At 40.8% G+C, this 14,667-nt stretch overlaps 1 long non-coding RNA gene and 1 gene segment (V, D, J or C); one reads left to right on the top strand and one right to left on the bottom strand.

The window, feature by feature from the left end:
• Positions 1-383, top strand: part of LOC104871736 — a 3,589-nt gene extending 3,206 nt beyond the window's left edge. The window contains exon 2 of the long non-coding RNA XR_782957.1: positions 86-383. This is a non-coding gene — a long non-coding RNA (uncharacterized LOC104871736). The remainder of the gene's footprint in view (positions 1-85) is intronic.
• Positions 384-7,661: 7,278 nt separating this feature from the next.
• LOC104871793 lies at positions 7,662-10,503 on the bottom strand. The segment is given in 3 exon segments: positions 7,662-7,826; positions 10,003-10,286; positions 10,452-10,503. Coding segments are annotated over 3 exon segments (501 nt in total).
• Positions 10,504-14,667: the final 4,164 nt, after the last annotated feature.

The raw sequence follows: 14,667 nt of genomic DNA, 5'->3' as shown, positions 1-14,667 counted from the left end.
TTTTTTTTTTTTTTTTTTTACTGCTAGAATTGGAATGTGAGGTTTTCTGTGTTCAGTGATCCATATCTTTCATTTCAAATGACAGAATCAAAGGCTGCAACACTGATGGAGAAGCTGAGAGTCTGTAGTCAGGATGGTGGAGCTGAGCCTGGAACTTCAGTTTCGCATTCCAAGTTTCATGCCTTTTGCGCTAGTCCAAGAATCTTCGCTGGAGAATCACAAATGTGGAGGGGTTCTGCTTTCACCCTGCCAGCAGAAACTGCTTCATGGGAAGACATAAGCAAGCACCCACTCCTCCCTCTGTCGGTGCCTCCAGGAAGCAGCCCTGGCGGGGTTTGTGTGGATCTGCAGGTGCCTGCTGCACACCGTGCATCTGTAGCACAGAAGTAAGCAGCAGAGTCCGCGGCCCGGGCAGCAGCGATGGACAGGGAGCTGCTTTTGCTGGAGGTGTCAAGGGCAGCTCTTAGTCTTCCACTGTGTTTCTCTCTCTCATTTGTTCGAATTAAAATTAGCAGGACAGGGCCTCCACCTGCATCCTGTCGATACCACTGCAGGTTGGTTATAGTGGTTTTGTAACTGCAGCTCAGAGTGGCATTTTCACCCTCCTGGACGCTCAGAGACTGAAGAACCTCTTCTCCTTGTTGGCTGTTCACACCTAGGCAGAAGCACAGGCAGAGGTAGAGTTCAGTCCATGCATTTCCAGATTATGTTTCCAATTTAGCAAGATTTAACCTTTCATCACACGGGGGTTAAAGTTTGGTGTCCCTGCTTCCCTCACCAATAACCCCACTCACTGGACAGTTGAAACCACAGGATCACCAAAGACATTCCCAGGATTCTCTCCATTCTTCTTTGTTGGATTCTCAGAAGACTGAGCTCTGGGGCATGAAACAGCCAGGCTCTTCAGTCCGGAGAGTTAGTTCCCATTGTATATATCCTTCCTGCCTCATAGTCTTATTTTCGTATCTTGCCAATTTGCTTTGAAAACATGGGGGTGGGGAGCGAGGGAGGGAGGGAGGAAGAGAAAGGGAGGGGGAGAGGGAGAGGGAGAGACATGGGGGGGGGTAACACTGCAGAGGGGTGCGGCACTGCCCTCTAGTGGTAACAACATCATCCAGCCAATAAATGGTGCTCTAGAAAAGGACAGTGTGTAAAGATGACTCAGAAGGGATTGGACCGCTATTTGTTTCTCTATTTTATGGAATGTTGGCTCTGGCTTAGAGTAAAACCGGATATAATTTAATTCAAATAAGAACCAAGTGAAGAAAGAATGCTGGAATCTAGCATTTTACAAGATACCTGACAAGCACCACTAGGTTTCTTACAACTACTATAACTTCTAAGTTTTCTTTCTTAAATACATTTTTTTGCTTAATGCAGGAATAAGATCATATATATCAGAATTTTAATTGGTGAACAACAGAAATGGATTCTGATTTTATTATTTAGAAAAAAGAATAAACTAGTGAATAACTAGTTTGTCTTAAAATCCCCTGTAAAGATCAAGAAACTTGATTCATCTATTGAGCTAGAAACAGCACAAAAAGATCACTCTAGGGAACCTCTCTTCTATGCAGCCACTGGCTTCTTGTCTGAGCTTCAGGCTTCAGGTGGTGGACAATCCCATTGTCTCTGCTGCTGTGTCATCTCTATCTTGATGAAATTGCAGCCACTCCCCCAAATGAACTTTTCATCTATCCCCTTTCTTGCAAAATTAACTCATGTGTGAAAGTTGGAGAACAGTGCTGTTATGGTTTGTATTTATATGTTCCCCAAAGCCTTATGTGCTCATGGAGCTTTTCAGGGGCAGCTGGATCTATGATGTGTGATACTGGGATTAACCATTGTATTTGATTTTGTTCTTGTCCAACTGAGTTTGCTACCAGAGTTGTGGAAAAGAATCAAGCTCATAAACTGAAGCACCACTGTACTTGAAAAAAAAAGTTTTGCCTAAGAATGTCCATTAGAATGAGGCAAAAAAAATATTAGTTTGCCCCTTACATGAACATCTTTTTAATGTTCCATGTAGTGAAGTAGGCAATGCCATGAGGCACCTCTCTATTAAACTAAGTGTAATGGCCAGGTGTGGTGGCGCACACCTGTAATCCCAGCACTCAGGAGGCTGAGGCAGGAGGATTGCTGTGAGTTCGAGACCAGCCTGGGCTACATAGTGAGATACAGGTCAGTCTCAACTACATAGTGAGACCCTGTCTCAAAAAACAAAAAAATAAAATAAAATAAAATAAAAAAATAAACTGTGTAACAGCGTTTCAGGTACAGCACTGGAGTATTATTAGAGGTGAGAGCTGCTTTGTCACAGAACTCCAAAATTTTACTTCAAAGTATGAGTATACGACATCTAAATTGGATAGTTGCTTGATATTTTCTTAAAATTTAAAATGTGAGACAGCAACCAGGAAAACAACAGCCTGGCTATTGCTAATGATAAAATTTTAATATTCGAGTAAAACTTGGAATTTTGAAATCTTTACCTTTTATTACAAAGAGCTTGGCATCTTCATGCTTCTTAATGATTTTCCTGGAAAGACTCATGATGATAGCAGAGGATGAAATTTTTTAAACCATTTATTTTGGAATTATTACAGATTCACAGGAAGTCTCTAAAATTGTTCATACAGCCTGATGTTCTCTTTACTAGCTTAATCCATTGCTGATATTATATAGAAGTGCAGTTCAATATGCACATCAGGAAACTGGCATCATTCAAATACAGTAGTGGCTTATTTGTTTCACACATTGAGAAATGAGAACTCTTTAATTGAGGTATAAGGCCTCCATCATACGCTAATTACAAGCATTTTCTCTTGCTAAGCACATTGCCTCTCACCCTCTTCAGTACAACTTTCACATGACTGAAAGTTTTATCATCAAGTAGCCCAATATATCTTGTTTTTGTAAATTGTACCTTTATTGTGACATTCAAAAAATTGTCTAGCCCTAAGTTTCGAAGATTTTCTGCAATATGGAATTATGGAGAATTCAGTCCATTTGGCAGTAAGGTTTTGGTCCCTCCACCAGGCAGTTAAGTCCAACCCATTGATGCTACAGCTGAGGACAGGTGAGTAGGAAACAGGAAGTCCAGTGCACACACGTGACCGAAACCTAGGAGGAAGGACTGCAGGAGCTTTCTGTTTTTCTCTGTGCTTGCTACATGTATGTGTTCCTTTGTATATACTGCCATTTCCTCCCCCCATATACACTGGAGATTATAGTGGGGTATTTTTATATATAGCACTACACTCAGTGGAGCTCCCTTTGAATTTTAGAATTGAGTAACATAGCCAGAAATTCCCATTTTGGACAAAGGACGAGAACTTTCTCAATTGGTCAAAGGACAGTTTAGCCTGTTAAGTGGAAGCTATTCCACCTCTGTTTGGATGTGCAATCGTGCATAGAGAAGTTCATGTGAAAGAGCAGTAACCAGAGGGATGGGAAAAGTTTTCATGAGAGCCCAAGGAATTCAGCAGCACTCCTGTGGAATCCTTGTAAATCATGTTGGAATACTGGCAGGGACCTTTTTTGCTTGCTGGCTTTTTTCTCTGGCTCCTCAGCAAATGTCACCACTGTTCAGGAGTCTACATTATACACTGTCCCAACAGTCCCAATAAGGTCTAAATCAGCCCTGCAGGAGGGGTCCAGCTGTGCCTGCTCCAGTGTATTCCTTCCTCAGCTCTGCCTCAGTCCTTGAACATGCTATTCTTATATTCTCTAGAGTTCTTTTCACCCATTAGTAAATGCTATTTATAACAGTATCTAATCCTGCAGTGAGTCCAGTGATCACAGCTGTGAATCAGCACAGAACTGGAAAGGACCTGTGTTGGGTGGGGGGGCTGACAGTACACCCGGTGCAGCCGAGAAGCCGAGCAGCACAGAGGCGCGACTGCCCCACTGAAGCCTGGACAGTCTGCTGGCCTAGAAAACAATGTGCTATGTGGGTTGTACTATAAAACTTTTTCAAGGTAAGTCATCTCTAGAAAGAAATGATAAATGTACTTATTTTTTAAGCTGATTAAACCAGAATAGATAATGAAAACATTTGGAAAAATTATTGAGGTAACTGTGACTCTAATTGGCTCTGATGACGTTTTTATCTAAACGGTAACTCAAGGCCAGTCTCTAAGGAGGAAAAGCCCTCACCACACAGTCAGCACGGGAGTATGGGGCCCGACTCATCCTCTGGAGCTGAGGGCCTCCGAAAGGTGACTGGACCCTGTCACTGTGGAGGGCATCGATCGCAGGCCCCTGTGGCACAGGCTCCTGGTGTGTGTCTCCGGAGGCTTCTGGGGTTGGGAAAGCTGAAGAGCACTGGGGTCATAGAACAGGAGTAGCCGCACCCCACCTGGACCAGCACCTCAGCTGCCACCTCCAAAGATGGAGGTAAGGTCATCAGGCTGAGTCATTATCTGGGCACCTATTCTTCCTAGAACACCAACTGCAGATGAGGAAAAAACCCTGCAGACTGTGAAGAAGGTGTCTTTAAAATAACTGCCTCACAGCCTGCAGAAAGAATGAAAGTTCCTTTTCCTTCCGAGTGTGAGCACCACCAAGAATGCAGAGACTGGGTTAGACCTCATTTCCAAGCCTTGGGGAATCAGGGTATTACATTCTGGAAACAACTAGGCACAGGCATTCATCCACAGCGCATGGGGTGATTTTTACTGATTGGTGGAGGCAAACTCTGTCAGAGGGCCCGGGGGGGGGGTGTTCCACCTTTCTACCAAGTTGAACTTACTCTGCACTTCTTTCCGAAGAACAACCCCGATACAGCAGACACACTCAGACTTCCGGAAGCCTTCAAAGTCTCAACCAGAATGGAAATGAGTTTCTCCACATTTAATAGCACACAGTTTAGTGACTATTAGCTGAGAACAAATGCTATTAGAAAAGTTCACATACACAGTTCAAAGGGACAGAATAGAATCCACTCTACAGGCAGAGAATTAGAATGGTGATGTCCAGGAACTAAGCGATACGGCTGATGGAGAGATAAAGGTCAAGGAGTATGAAGCCTCACTTCACAAGATGAGAAAGTTCTGCCCTTCTGTGGAGTGACTTTGGCCAGTCGTTAACCGTACAGAACTGAAGCCTAACAATCTTGTTAAAGCAAAAGATTTTATATCAAGTGTTCTTATGGTAATTTAAACAAACTTTCAACATATAAAGGAACAGGAATTTTTAAATCTCATTATGCAAACCAAATCAAAAATATATAAAGATCTTGAATATATGAGAATTTTTGTATAATTGTTTCACGGTCAAGGAAAATGGCCCCTGGATTTGGATACCTCCAGGAGAATTAATGTAATGCTTCCTATTGTGAACTTTGGTAATAGAGGTTTATTTTCCTATTAACTTTGTTAACGTGCTTTAAAGAATGAAAAATAAGTTTGCTAAATGTGTGATTTTATGTGATGTCTCGAGTTAGTATGACTTCACACTTTGGAATGCCTAAGAAATTTTCAGTACTATCATCTATTTTAGTTTATATCTGCTTATGGTGCAATTGTCTCAAATTTTTGATGTGGAAATCACTGCGTAAACTACTTCAAAAAGATTAAAACTGCGTGGGCTTTAATTTTCAATATTTCATTAAGAAATACAGTCAATTTGCTTATTATGTGTAACACTTAAACAATTAGAAATCTAGATATTTCATGTACCTTACTTTAAAATTTGTTATCATGCAGTAGAGCATAACAGTATACTAGAAGTGTGCCGGAGATCCCCATAGTCAGGTTCCAGTACCCACCTGTCCAATATGTAATGCAGGCCTGAGAAAAAAATACACTAAGAGACAGAACTAAGAGAGAAAGTGGGGTGCCAGGTGCAACCAACAAAGGTGCTGGACAGTCCCAGCCCCTGACTTTTATTGGCCATCAGTTGGGGTAAAGGCAACTTGTGGTTTCTATGAAAATTAATGCAAACAAGGCTCATAAAGGACAAGACAAAGCATTCTCAAATTAGAAACAGAATAGATAAAATACATGATTATAATTAGAACATTGTCCTTCTAACCTGAAGGTTTTAGTTGTGGGAACAGAATTTGGGTGAGTTACTCTGACCTCGGCACCTTGGCCAGACCCACTTCTATGAATAAGCCAATGGTGGGGCTTAATCACAGCCTGCTTTGGGCTTAATCAGTGTTATAGTCCTCTGTAGAAGTGAAGCTTCACTCTAGGTTGAGAGTCTACTGTGCACTTATTGAGAATCTAACTATTTTGTAATTAGGAAGAGAACCAAGAGATGGGGTGACTCATAAAAAATTAAGATGTATTATGTGCATGTACCATCTCCCCACCATGTATGTAACATTATGTACTGCAAAGGTATTCTAATAAAAATTAAAATTCAGAAATATAAAAAAAATGGAATAAAAACACAACAGAAAAGGAGTGAGAATTCAAGCAGCACAGCTATCAGACAACATTACAATCTAGGGCTTCACGGTCACTTGTGATAGTCAACTGTTGTATCAACTTAAATAAAAAATGCCCAACCAGCTGGATTAGCTTAGTTCTAGGTGTGGCTGCATGAATTTGCTGCAGATGGAAGACCCATCCTTGGTCTGAGTGGCACCAACCAATAGGGTTGTAGTCTGAAAAAGACAAAACAAAGAGGAAGACTTGCTTCAGCTTCATCAGAGGCACTCCAGCCTTCACCCCACTTTGTTGTTCATCTCTGGACTTCCAGCTCAGACTCTTCAGCCTTTCAGCTCAGATTCTTTAGCCTTCTGAAGTAGACCCCCCAGCTACGAATGGGACCCTGCAGTGAACTCCAGGTCTTCCACCTTTGACTGGATCATCTGACTCTACAGTACACGGATAGCCTTGTTGCATTGTTTCATACATGATTCTTCAGACAGCCATTAAAATCCTACCTTACAAATATATATATTTATATACATATATAATATATGTATATAATTTATATACATATAATACATGTATATACATATATATTTATATACATATATAATACATTTATATATGTGTGATGTGACTGTGCCCCGCTTCCTCCTGCAAGGTCAGTGCTGAGTAAGGTAAAGTATCAGGACTCCGCAGTGAGGACAAGGTGTCTCTTCTGATCCAACCAGAATGGAAAAGGAGGCAGAGTGGCATGAACTCAGTCAGGGTAAAACTCAAGCTCAGGGATGAGCAGCAGGAGCACGGCCGAGGCAGATGTGCTGCAGAACAAATGGGAGGTAGACCACCAGGTCACAGAAGCCACTGGGGCTAGGCGTGGAGAGGCTGGCTCCACACATCCCTCGCTTTCACACGTTTCAACAACAGCTAGAAAAGGGCTATCTACCCCTTAAGGAGTCTGGATGCTTTCTGGTCTCTTGTTCAGTCACAGGTCCGCACCCAGGCAGACGCGGGTGAGGATGCTCAGCCTGAGGTAGCGGCTAAGGGGAATGAAGGAGCCTCAAATAAATGTCGTCTTGGGCAGTAGCGCCCTCTGGAGGTCGGAGACGGACCAAGGCTTCAGTGTTCCCTTCTCTTTTGCGAAGCAAGGTTGAAATTTCTATAGAATGTGGGTCTTTCTTCCAGGCCCTGTGAGGGTATCACATTCTATTAGTCTTGAAATGCACGAGGAACAGGAGTAAAAATAGACTACACTAATTTATTTCCCTAAAAAATTAGTCATGGAAGACAGTATTCTGGACACTGGAATATGGCTAAGACCTCCATAGTTTGTGAAATGCTCGATATCCATAGGGTAAGATTGAGACAGTCTAAATATAAGTCTACGGCCTTGAACCGGTGGAGGTGAGTGTCAGGGTCATTAAAGAGATTCTTTGGTTGTTGCTAAAGAAAAAAATCAGTAAGTGAAATCAGAAATTTATACTGTTTGGATCACCTGTCATTAATTAATCAATACCAACTTGCCCACACTACTGGACAAGCCCAATCAAGAGTAATTTTGTGAGAAACATGGCACAATATTTCTCACAGTCTGCCATTCTTAAATACAAACCAAGAACAAAATAATATTAGCTATTCAAAACTATCTCGTTCTGTCTGTTTCTATTCATAGAAACTATCATCAGACTCATTCTATGTGGATCTAAGAAATAGGGAAAATGGCATGGAACAGGGATGGTGAACCTTTTAGATCTTTCAGTGATACAAACAGCCTGCTGTGGCACTCGTGCCTTACTTTCACCACCACCGCCATAGAATCACTCCTCCCAGTGAAATTAACACAACAATACACTAGTCAGGAATGCTGGTGCGTGTCCTTAATCCTAGCACTCTGGAAAGGCAGGAGGGTCACAAGTTCCAGCCTAGCCTGGGCAGCTAGTGATTTAGTGAGACCCTGTCTCAGAATTTTAAAAAAGAGGGTCCTTCCTATGTAACTCAGTGTGAAGGCTCTGAGTTCAATTCCCAGTATCATGAGATATAGATATAAATAAATATATAGATAATATATCTGTATATGTATGCCAACGGGGCAATAGCTATATACTAGTATAATTATATATATTATATATAACATATATATATGTATACACATATTCATACATGTATCTTCTCTAGTCACTACTATCAAGTATTCTGATTTACCCTTGAATAATAATTTCTTGTATTTATTTAGATCTTTTCTGTTAACCAGTGCTTCAATCTGAACTATTTCAACACTGTAAGAAAGGTTAGACCACATATATACACCATGAAATAGATTAAGAAATTAAATTTACAATATAGTAATAGATCCTCTAACATTAATAGAACACTAGGACTCTTTAGGCAATCAGAGTAAATTTGTTTTCCCAGGCCAGGATACCCGAGGGTCAGCTAGTGAGTTTTGGCTACCTTAGGCTCACAGCTGGCCCCTTTTCTACAGAATGGAGCTTTTACCATTGTCCACCTGCACCCCAATAAAGAATACAGCCAGTGAGTTCAGTACATGAGAGTACACAAGGTAAGCATTCTGGCCCCGTGCCACCAGAAGGGAAGGATCAACTCTGGTGCAATAAATGTTCTGCAGTTCCCCAGATCAGGATGAAGTAAGACTCCAGTTGGACCACATCCCTGTTTAACACAGCCCTATTTCAACCTCTTACCTCAATAAAATATGGGCAAAGAATTCCCAAGCCAGACTCTGCTTTTAAGGAACTCAACCTAAAATAATATGATTTCACTTAATCCTGAAGCCAATCTTGAAACATGAATAATAGTAAAATCGAAGACTTAATGAACCATTAAGTGTAAAATAGATATTTAAACCAACACTACATGGGTTTTTCCAGAGTGCCGGAATATCACAATGCATGCAATAAAAGTGGGGCTAAAATTTAAGTACCTTGATTCTAGTACAACTTTCTGCTCATTCTGTCTGCCTTCCAGATCTTTCTTTCATAAAGTAGAAATCTACATTGAGAGTCTTATTTCTGCAGATGGAGGATGTAACCAACTCCTGATTAGTTGTTTCCATTTAGTTTGTGACCATGTAAACAATAACAGACAGAAATCTTAGTTTCTCACTTCCAAGTTTTTCTGATCCTATGCACTGTATAAATATCATGGCTAACATTACAATTTCAGTTTTACAACAAATGTGACTTTTAATTTTTTCCTATGATTTATTTTCACTCTTCTTATAAGGACTTATTTCCATCAGAACACAACATTTTTCCTGGACTTCGTATAAGTTTCAGGGCAAATCCACAGTGCCTAGGAGTCAGGGGAAGGGGACATGCATATGATATTCAGTGTCTCCATATTGCATCAGCAACATTTACCAAAACACCCTCAATACTATACACCAAATCCCTGCAGATCTTTGGTCATCAGGACAAAGCACTTTCGTGTCTGGAATTCTTCTGGACTCCTCTCAGAAATCCTTCTCAAGTTGATTCCTAGATAGTTCATTTTTTTGAAGTAATTTGGACTCACTGTGCATCCCCATACCCTCAGGCCTGCCTGGGCCCCTGTGGTTTGGGTGCAGGCTGCAGGTGCCTGGGGAGCACTGTGTGCTCACGGCGCAGAGGTAGACGGCAGAGTCACTGTGCTGGGAGTCTCTGATATTCAGGGAAACATGCCGGCTGGCTCTGTTGAGCTGTGCTGTGAATCTTCCTTTTTCTTGTTCACCACTGGAGTAGGCAGAAAGCAGAAACTCAGGGCTTTTCCCGGGATACTGTCGGTACCACCTCAAGTTCTGAGCACCACTGTCCCTATAAGTGCAGTTGAAAGAGGCGATGGCTCCCTCGGGAACACTGAGGGTCTCAGGACTCTGCTCCACCTCCTTCTGCTGGCTGCTCACCCCTGGGCAAAAAGACAACAGGCAAGGAGGATTGGTTAGGTGGTGGGTGCTTACTCTCCAGAATACAAATGATTCTTTCAAGCATCCAAATTTCTCCCCAGGAACCCAGAATAGACCAGAATTTCACATATGATACTCTATATTCCCAGAGAAATGCCCAAACTCACAGATGAACTGAAGCCACAGGATCACTAGCAAAACACTGGAGAATTCCACCATTCTTTCCCCCCAGATCAGTGAAGATTCACAGAAAATGTTTTTAAAAATCAGCTCTCTCAATTACAAATAAAGGTTCTTTGCACTAAAACCTCTGCTACACCAAACAAGCCTCTTTCTTTCTTCCTCTCTCTCGGTCTCTCGCCCTCCCCCACCTCCTCTTCTCCCTTCCTCCTCCCCGTTTCCTCCACAGAAGCTGGAGTCCAAAGGAGTAGAGTACTAGAGAGCTGTCTTCAAGGCCTCTGACAAGACACTGCCATCTTGTGGACTTTCTATAGTGAGAAAAGCAATATTTCAAATGCAGGTATTTGTTATGTGAATAGTTAAAAGTAAAATTCTGACTCTTTAGTCAATTTTAAAATTTAAGAAATATTCATCCAAACCAATCCCTATGTATGTGCAGGTTGTGTATATTTCTATGTATTTTTGTAAAGTGGCAACACACAAATCAGTCCATGATTTTTTTCTGTCTGACTGATAGAAATGTGTATGTTTCTCATGGGGTCCGAGTAGTACTAGGTTCATCCATGAAAGCCTATAGAAGAGGCAACTACTCAGAAACACTGCTAATGCAGCTTAACTAAAGCGATGGGATGTGATATTGGTATAAAGAAAGTTTAACACTAAAGCTTAAATGCAATTAAAATCACCTTCAGTTACTTTATTTATGTCTGGGAAAAGAAGCTGTAGAATATCTGTATTTGGAAGAATAATTGGTTTTTCATCTATTTTTGACAAATCAAAGATCATTGCTTCAGTCTGAGGTCCCTTGTGCTGTCATAATGGCTAATACGTTATATTCTTCCAGCTGTCTGTAGCCTTTGCTACTCATAAATGACTGACTCTTGGATCATAGAAGATAGGATTGTGTTTAATTCCACTGAGTGTCTTCATGCTACTACATAGAATTCTGCTGAAGCAGCTCTAATTAAATGTTTTTGAAGTAAATGGAAGCTATTTAGTCTCAGCCTGTGTCAGTCAGAATAATCAGCATGGCTGGTGCAGTGCCATGGTCATCAGAATAATTTCAGGGTGTGTGGTACAACAAGTGTGAAACACATTTACAAAATAATTTGGGGGAACATTGACTGCAGAGGACAGTCAGGGTTTCAGTGCAACCCTTCTAGGGCCAGAAGGGAAGAGCTGGGAATCCTCCAGCCATCCTGTTCATGGTGGCACTGAAGGGACAGCAGCAAAATAAAACCACTTGCTGGCCCTCCTCTTGCCCTTTCAACTTATAACCAAAATGCTAAGTGAACAAGGAGAAACTGAATGAGAATGAAGGATGTTCTCTTTCAAGCCCTTGTAGCAATTATGCTTGAACATAGAAACATTTTCCAGTGTACTCCTGGAAAGTTCGCTCTCCGTGGATTCAGAGCTGACAGGTAACTGGTCCTGCAGCAAGAAACATACATAAACAGGCTGGAAATGTGGTAGAAAATTTGGGTCTGGGCATTGTTTAAATTCATACTCACCTCTATCTCTTCCTCTTCCCTCTAACCTTGTGTCAGGTCTCTGTGAGAGAGCAGTGACTAACCTGTTTTACCTGATATCTAGGAAGAAATAGAGTGAGCGTGTCACTGTTCACAATCTCTTTTTGTAAAGTCAACCTTATCTCTCATGCTGTAGCGCCACCCAGTTCCTCTGAGGGAGTCTGTTGTCCATATCTTGAGTCATCTGGAGATGAATGCCCTTGAGGAACAGTAACAGTGAGTTTGAACAAAATGTGATAGCACTTGCATAAGCTACTTCCCAACTGAGAAGAAATTTAATTCAGATATCATGACTTCTCTATCTCAAAAGCTGTCCTTTGGGACTTAGGTTTCCCCAGATGCATTAGTCAAAAGACAGCCAGGGTACTGATGAAGTAAGACCTCATTTACACTAAGTGAAATAGAATTAAAATAGAGATACTGCCATACTTGGGATTTCTGTGATATGTTCAGGCTTTTTTGACCCCTGCTCTTATCCCTCTCTCTTTTTGTCCTGCTTTACATATCACCTCTTCTCACAAGATTGTCCTCACTAGCACTCTAGTACTAGAAGAAGACAGAAAGACTGTGAAGGCCAGCACTATGAGCATCAAACAAGGAATAAAGCTGCTCTTGACATTATCATCCCTCCATATGACACAAGTCATCCTCTCCAATCCAGGCAGTCATCTCCCAGGAGTTGGGTAAGTCTCTAGGTCTCCCCTGGACCATTCTTGGTCCTTCCCAGCCTAGGAAACTTTCCCCTTGAATTGGCCCTTCAGGAGGCACTGGTATCAGTATCTTCCTGGTGGCTACCATTCTCTTCTGTTTCCCTGGAGACCCCCACACACTGCAGCATGGACAACTCCAGTTTGGCCCTTTGAAACCCCAAAGACTTGCCTTCATATGTCTCCTTGAAAACCTAAAACCCCTCCATACCCTGATGTACCTACTAACACTTATTGATGTAACTCTATACTTTTAAAATAGTGAAATTGTTATGCGATCCCTATAATGATTCACATTGCTATAAAAAATAAGTCAAATTACAAGGCTAACTATTAAGTAAAAATGAATATTGAGTTACACACAGCCTATACTGGGTCCGGACAAACAACAAGCTAAGAAAAGCTCCTGTCTCAGGACACCAAAAGACAAAACAACCTTCCTAACTACCCATAAAAAGACATTGAAGGCCCATTAAAAATCATATTAACTGAAGACCAGGAATTTATCTCACTGGTTCCACCACCTGCCTTGCAAGCACAAGGACCTGAGTTTGACCCTTGGTAATTAAAAAAAAAAAAAAGGAAAAGAAAAAAGAATCATATTAACTGATTGACAAATTTACCTTAAAGTCTGTGGTTTAACTTAATATTTTTGTCAGATTGATGTGTGATGTTACTGTGTTTCTTATAAACAAGTTGGTTTTGAGATGATTCTTAAACTACATTTGCATGGTTAACTTTCTCTTCTGCTGTTTTCTGCTCAGACTAAGAAAGCTACTCAAGGTCACTTGGAGGTCTGTTGGTAGCCAGTTCTAATTAAAATGTAACCATCTATAAACTCTTTCTGAGATCAAAGAATTAAAGCATACTAAGGACATTTTAATATCCAAGCAGCTAGTGGGCTCATAAGAGAAAGAAAGCAGCAAGCAAGCAAAGCCAGCAAGCAGCAAGCAAAAATACAGAAGGAAATATAAAGTTATTAGTATAAAGAGGTATTTTTGGTATAAAAAGATTTCACCCTACAAAAAAAAAAAATAAGAAAGCAGCAAAACTAGGAGATCCAAATGTGTCCAAAAAAACTATTGTAGAAGATAAAGTTTATAAAAATAAGTATATATGTTTATTTTAAGATTCTACTCCTGTTCATTTGATTAGGCAACCTGCTTGTTTCTCAAATGTGGCTAAAAGTGGCTATGGTACTAACTCTAAATTATCTATTCCTTCCAACATGGGACCAGATAAGACCAACAACCAGAACAGATTTCCAACAACAAGAAACAATAATGAATGAAGCTATGATTAATCAACAATGCCTCCAGAATAAGAGGGTATATAAAAACAATATAAGCTATCAAAATCAAAATGAAGCCAGTGTGTCAATCATACCAAAAGATGAATAAGAGTCAAGAGGTTATAAAGAGGGGTTCTTACATATAAGTGCATGATTGTAACCAACACAACAGATATTACTTGGACCTGCATTTCAAACTCTTCTTGGTAAAAATAGCTTCTGATGATTATTCTTAAATAATTCTCTTTGGTTCATGTTTATACAAGCATTGTCCTCAGTGTATTTTCCAAAATCCTACATTTCTTAGTAATAGACCCCAGACCAATGCCTAAACCTACTGCAGGAGTCCATTTAGATCTGAACACTCAGATTAGGTCTCAAATCTAAGCTCAAATTTGCCCTAATTATCAAAAAGCTAAACAAAAGCAGGGTGCAGTGGCACAAGTCCAGCACTAAGGGAAGCAGAGAAAGGAGGATAATAAGTTGGAATCACATCTAGGCAACTTTAACAAGACCCTTTCTAAAAATAAAATCTAAAAGTAAAACTGTTTGGGGGTGCACCTCAGTAGTACAGTGTCCCCATGTTTGATCTCCAGCAATCACCCCTCTGGGAAGAGGGAAGACCAAAAGAAAATGACAATTGCTGGTGGTTGGTGATTTGGAGAGATATGAGCTC

The sequence above is a fragment of the Fukomys damarensis genome, unplaced genomic scaffold (assembly GCF_012274545.1).
Source record: "Fukomys damarensis isolate Sample0158 unplaced genomic scaffold, DMR_v1.0_HiC HiC_scaffold_17, whole genome shotgun sequence".
Lineage (NCBI taxonomy): Eukaryota > Metazoa > Chordata > Mammalia > Rodentia > Bathyergidae > Fukomys > Fukomys damarensis.
Note: the sequence above shows the minus strand (reverse complement) of the source record. Positions and strands in the feature narration are given on the sequence as shown.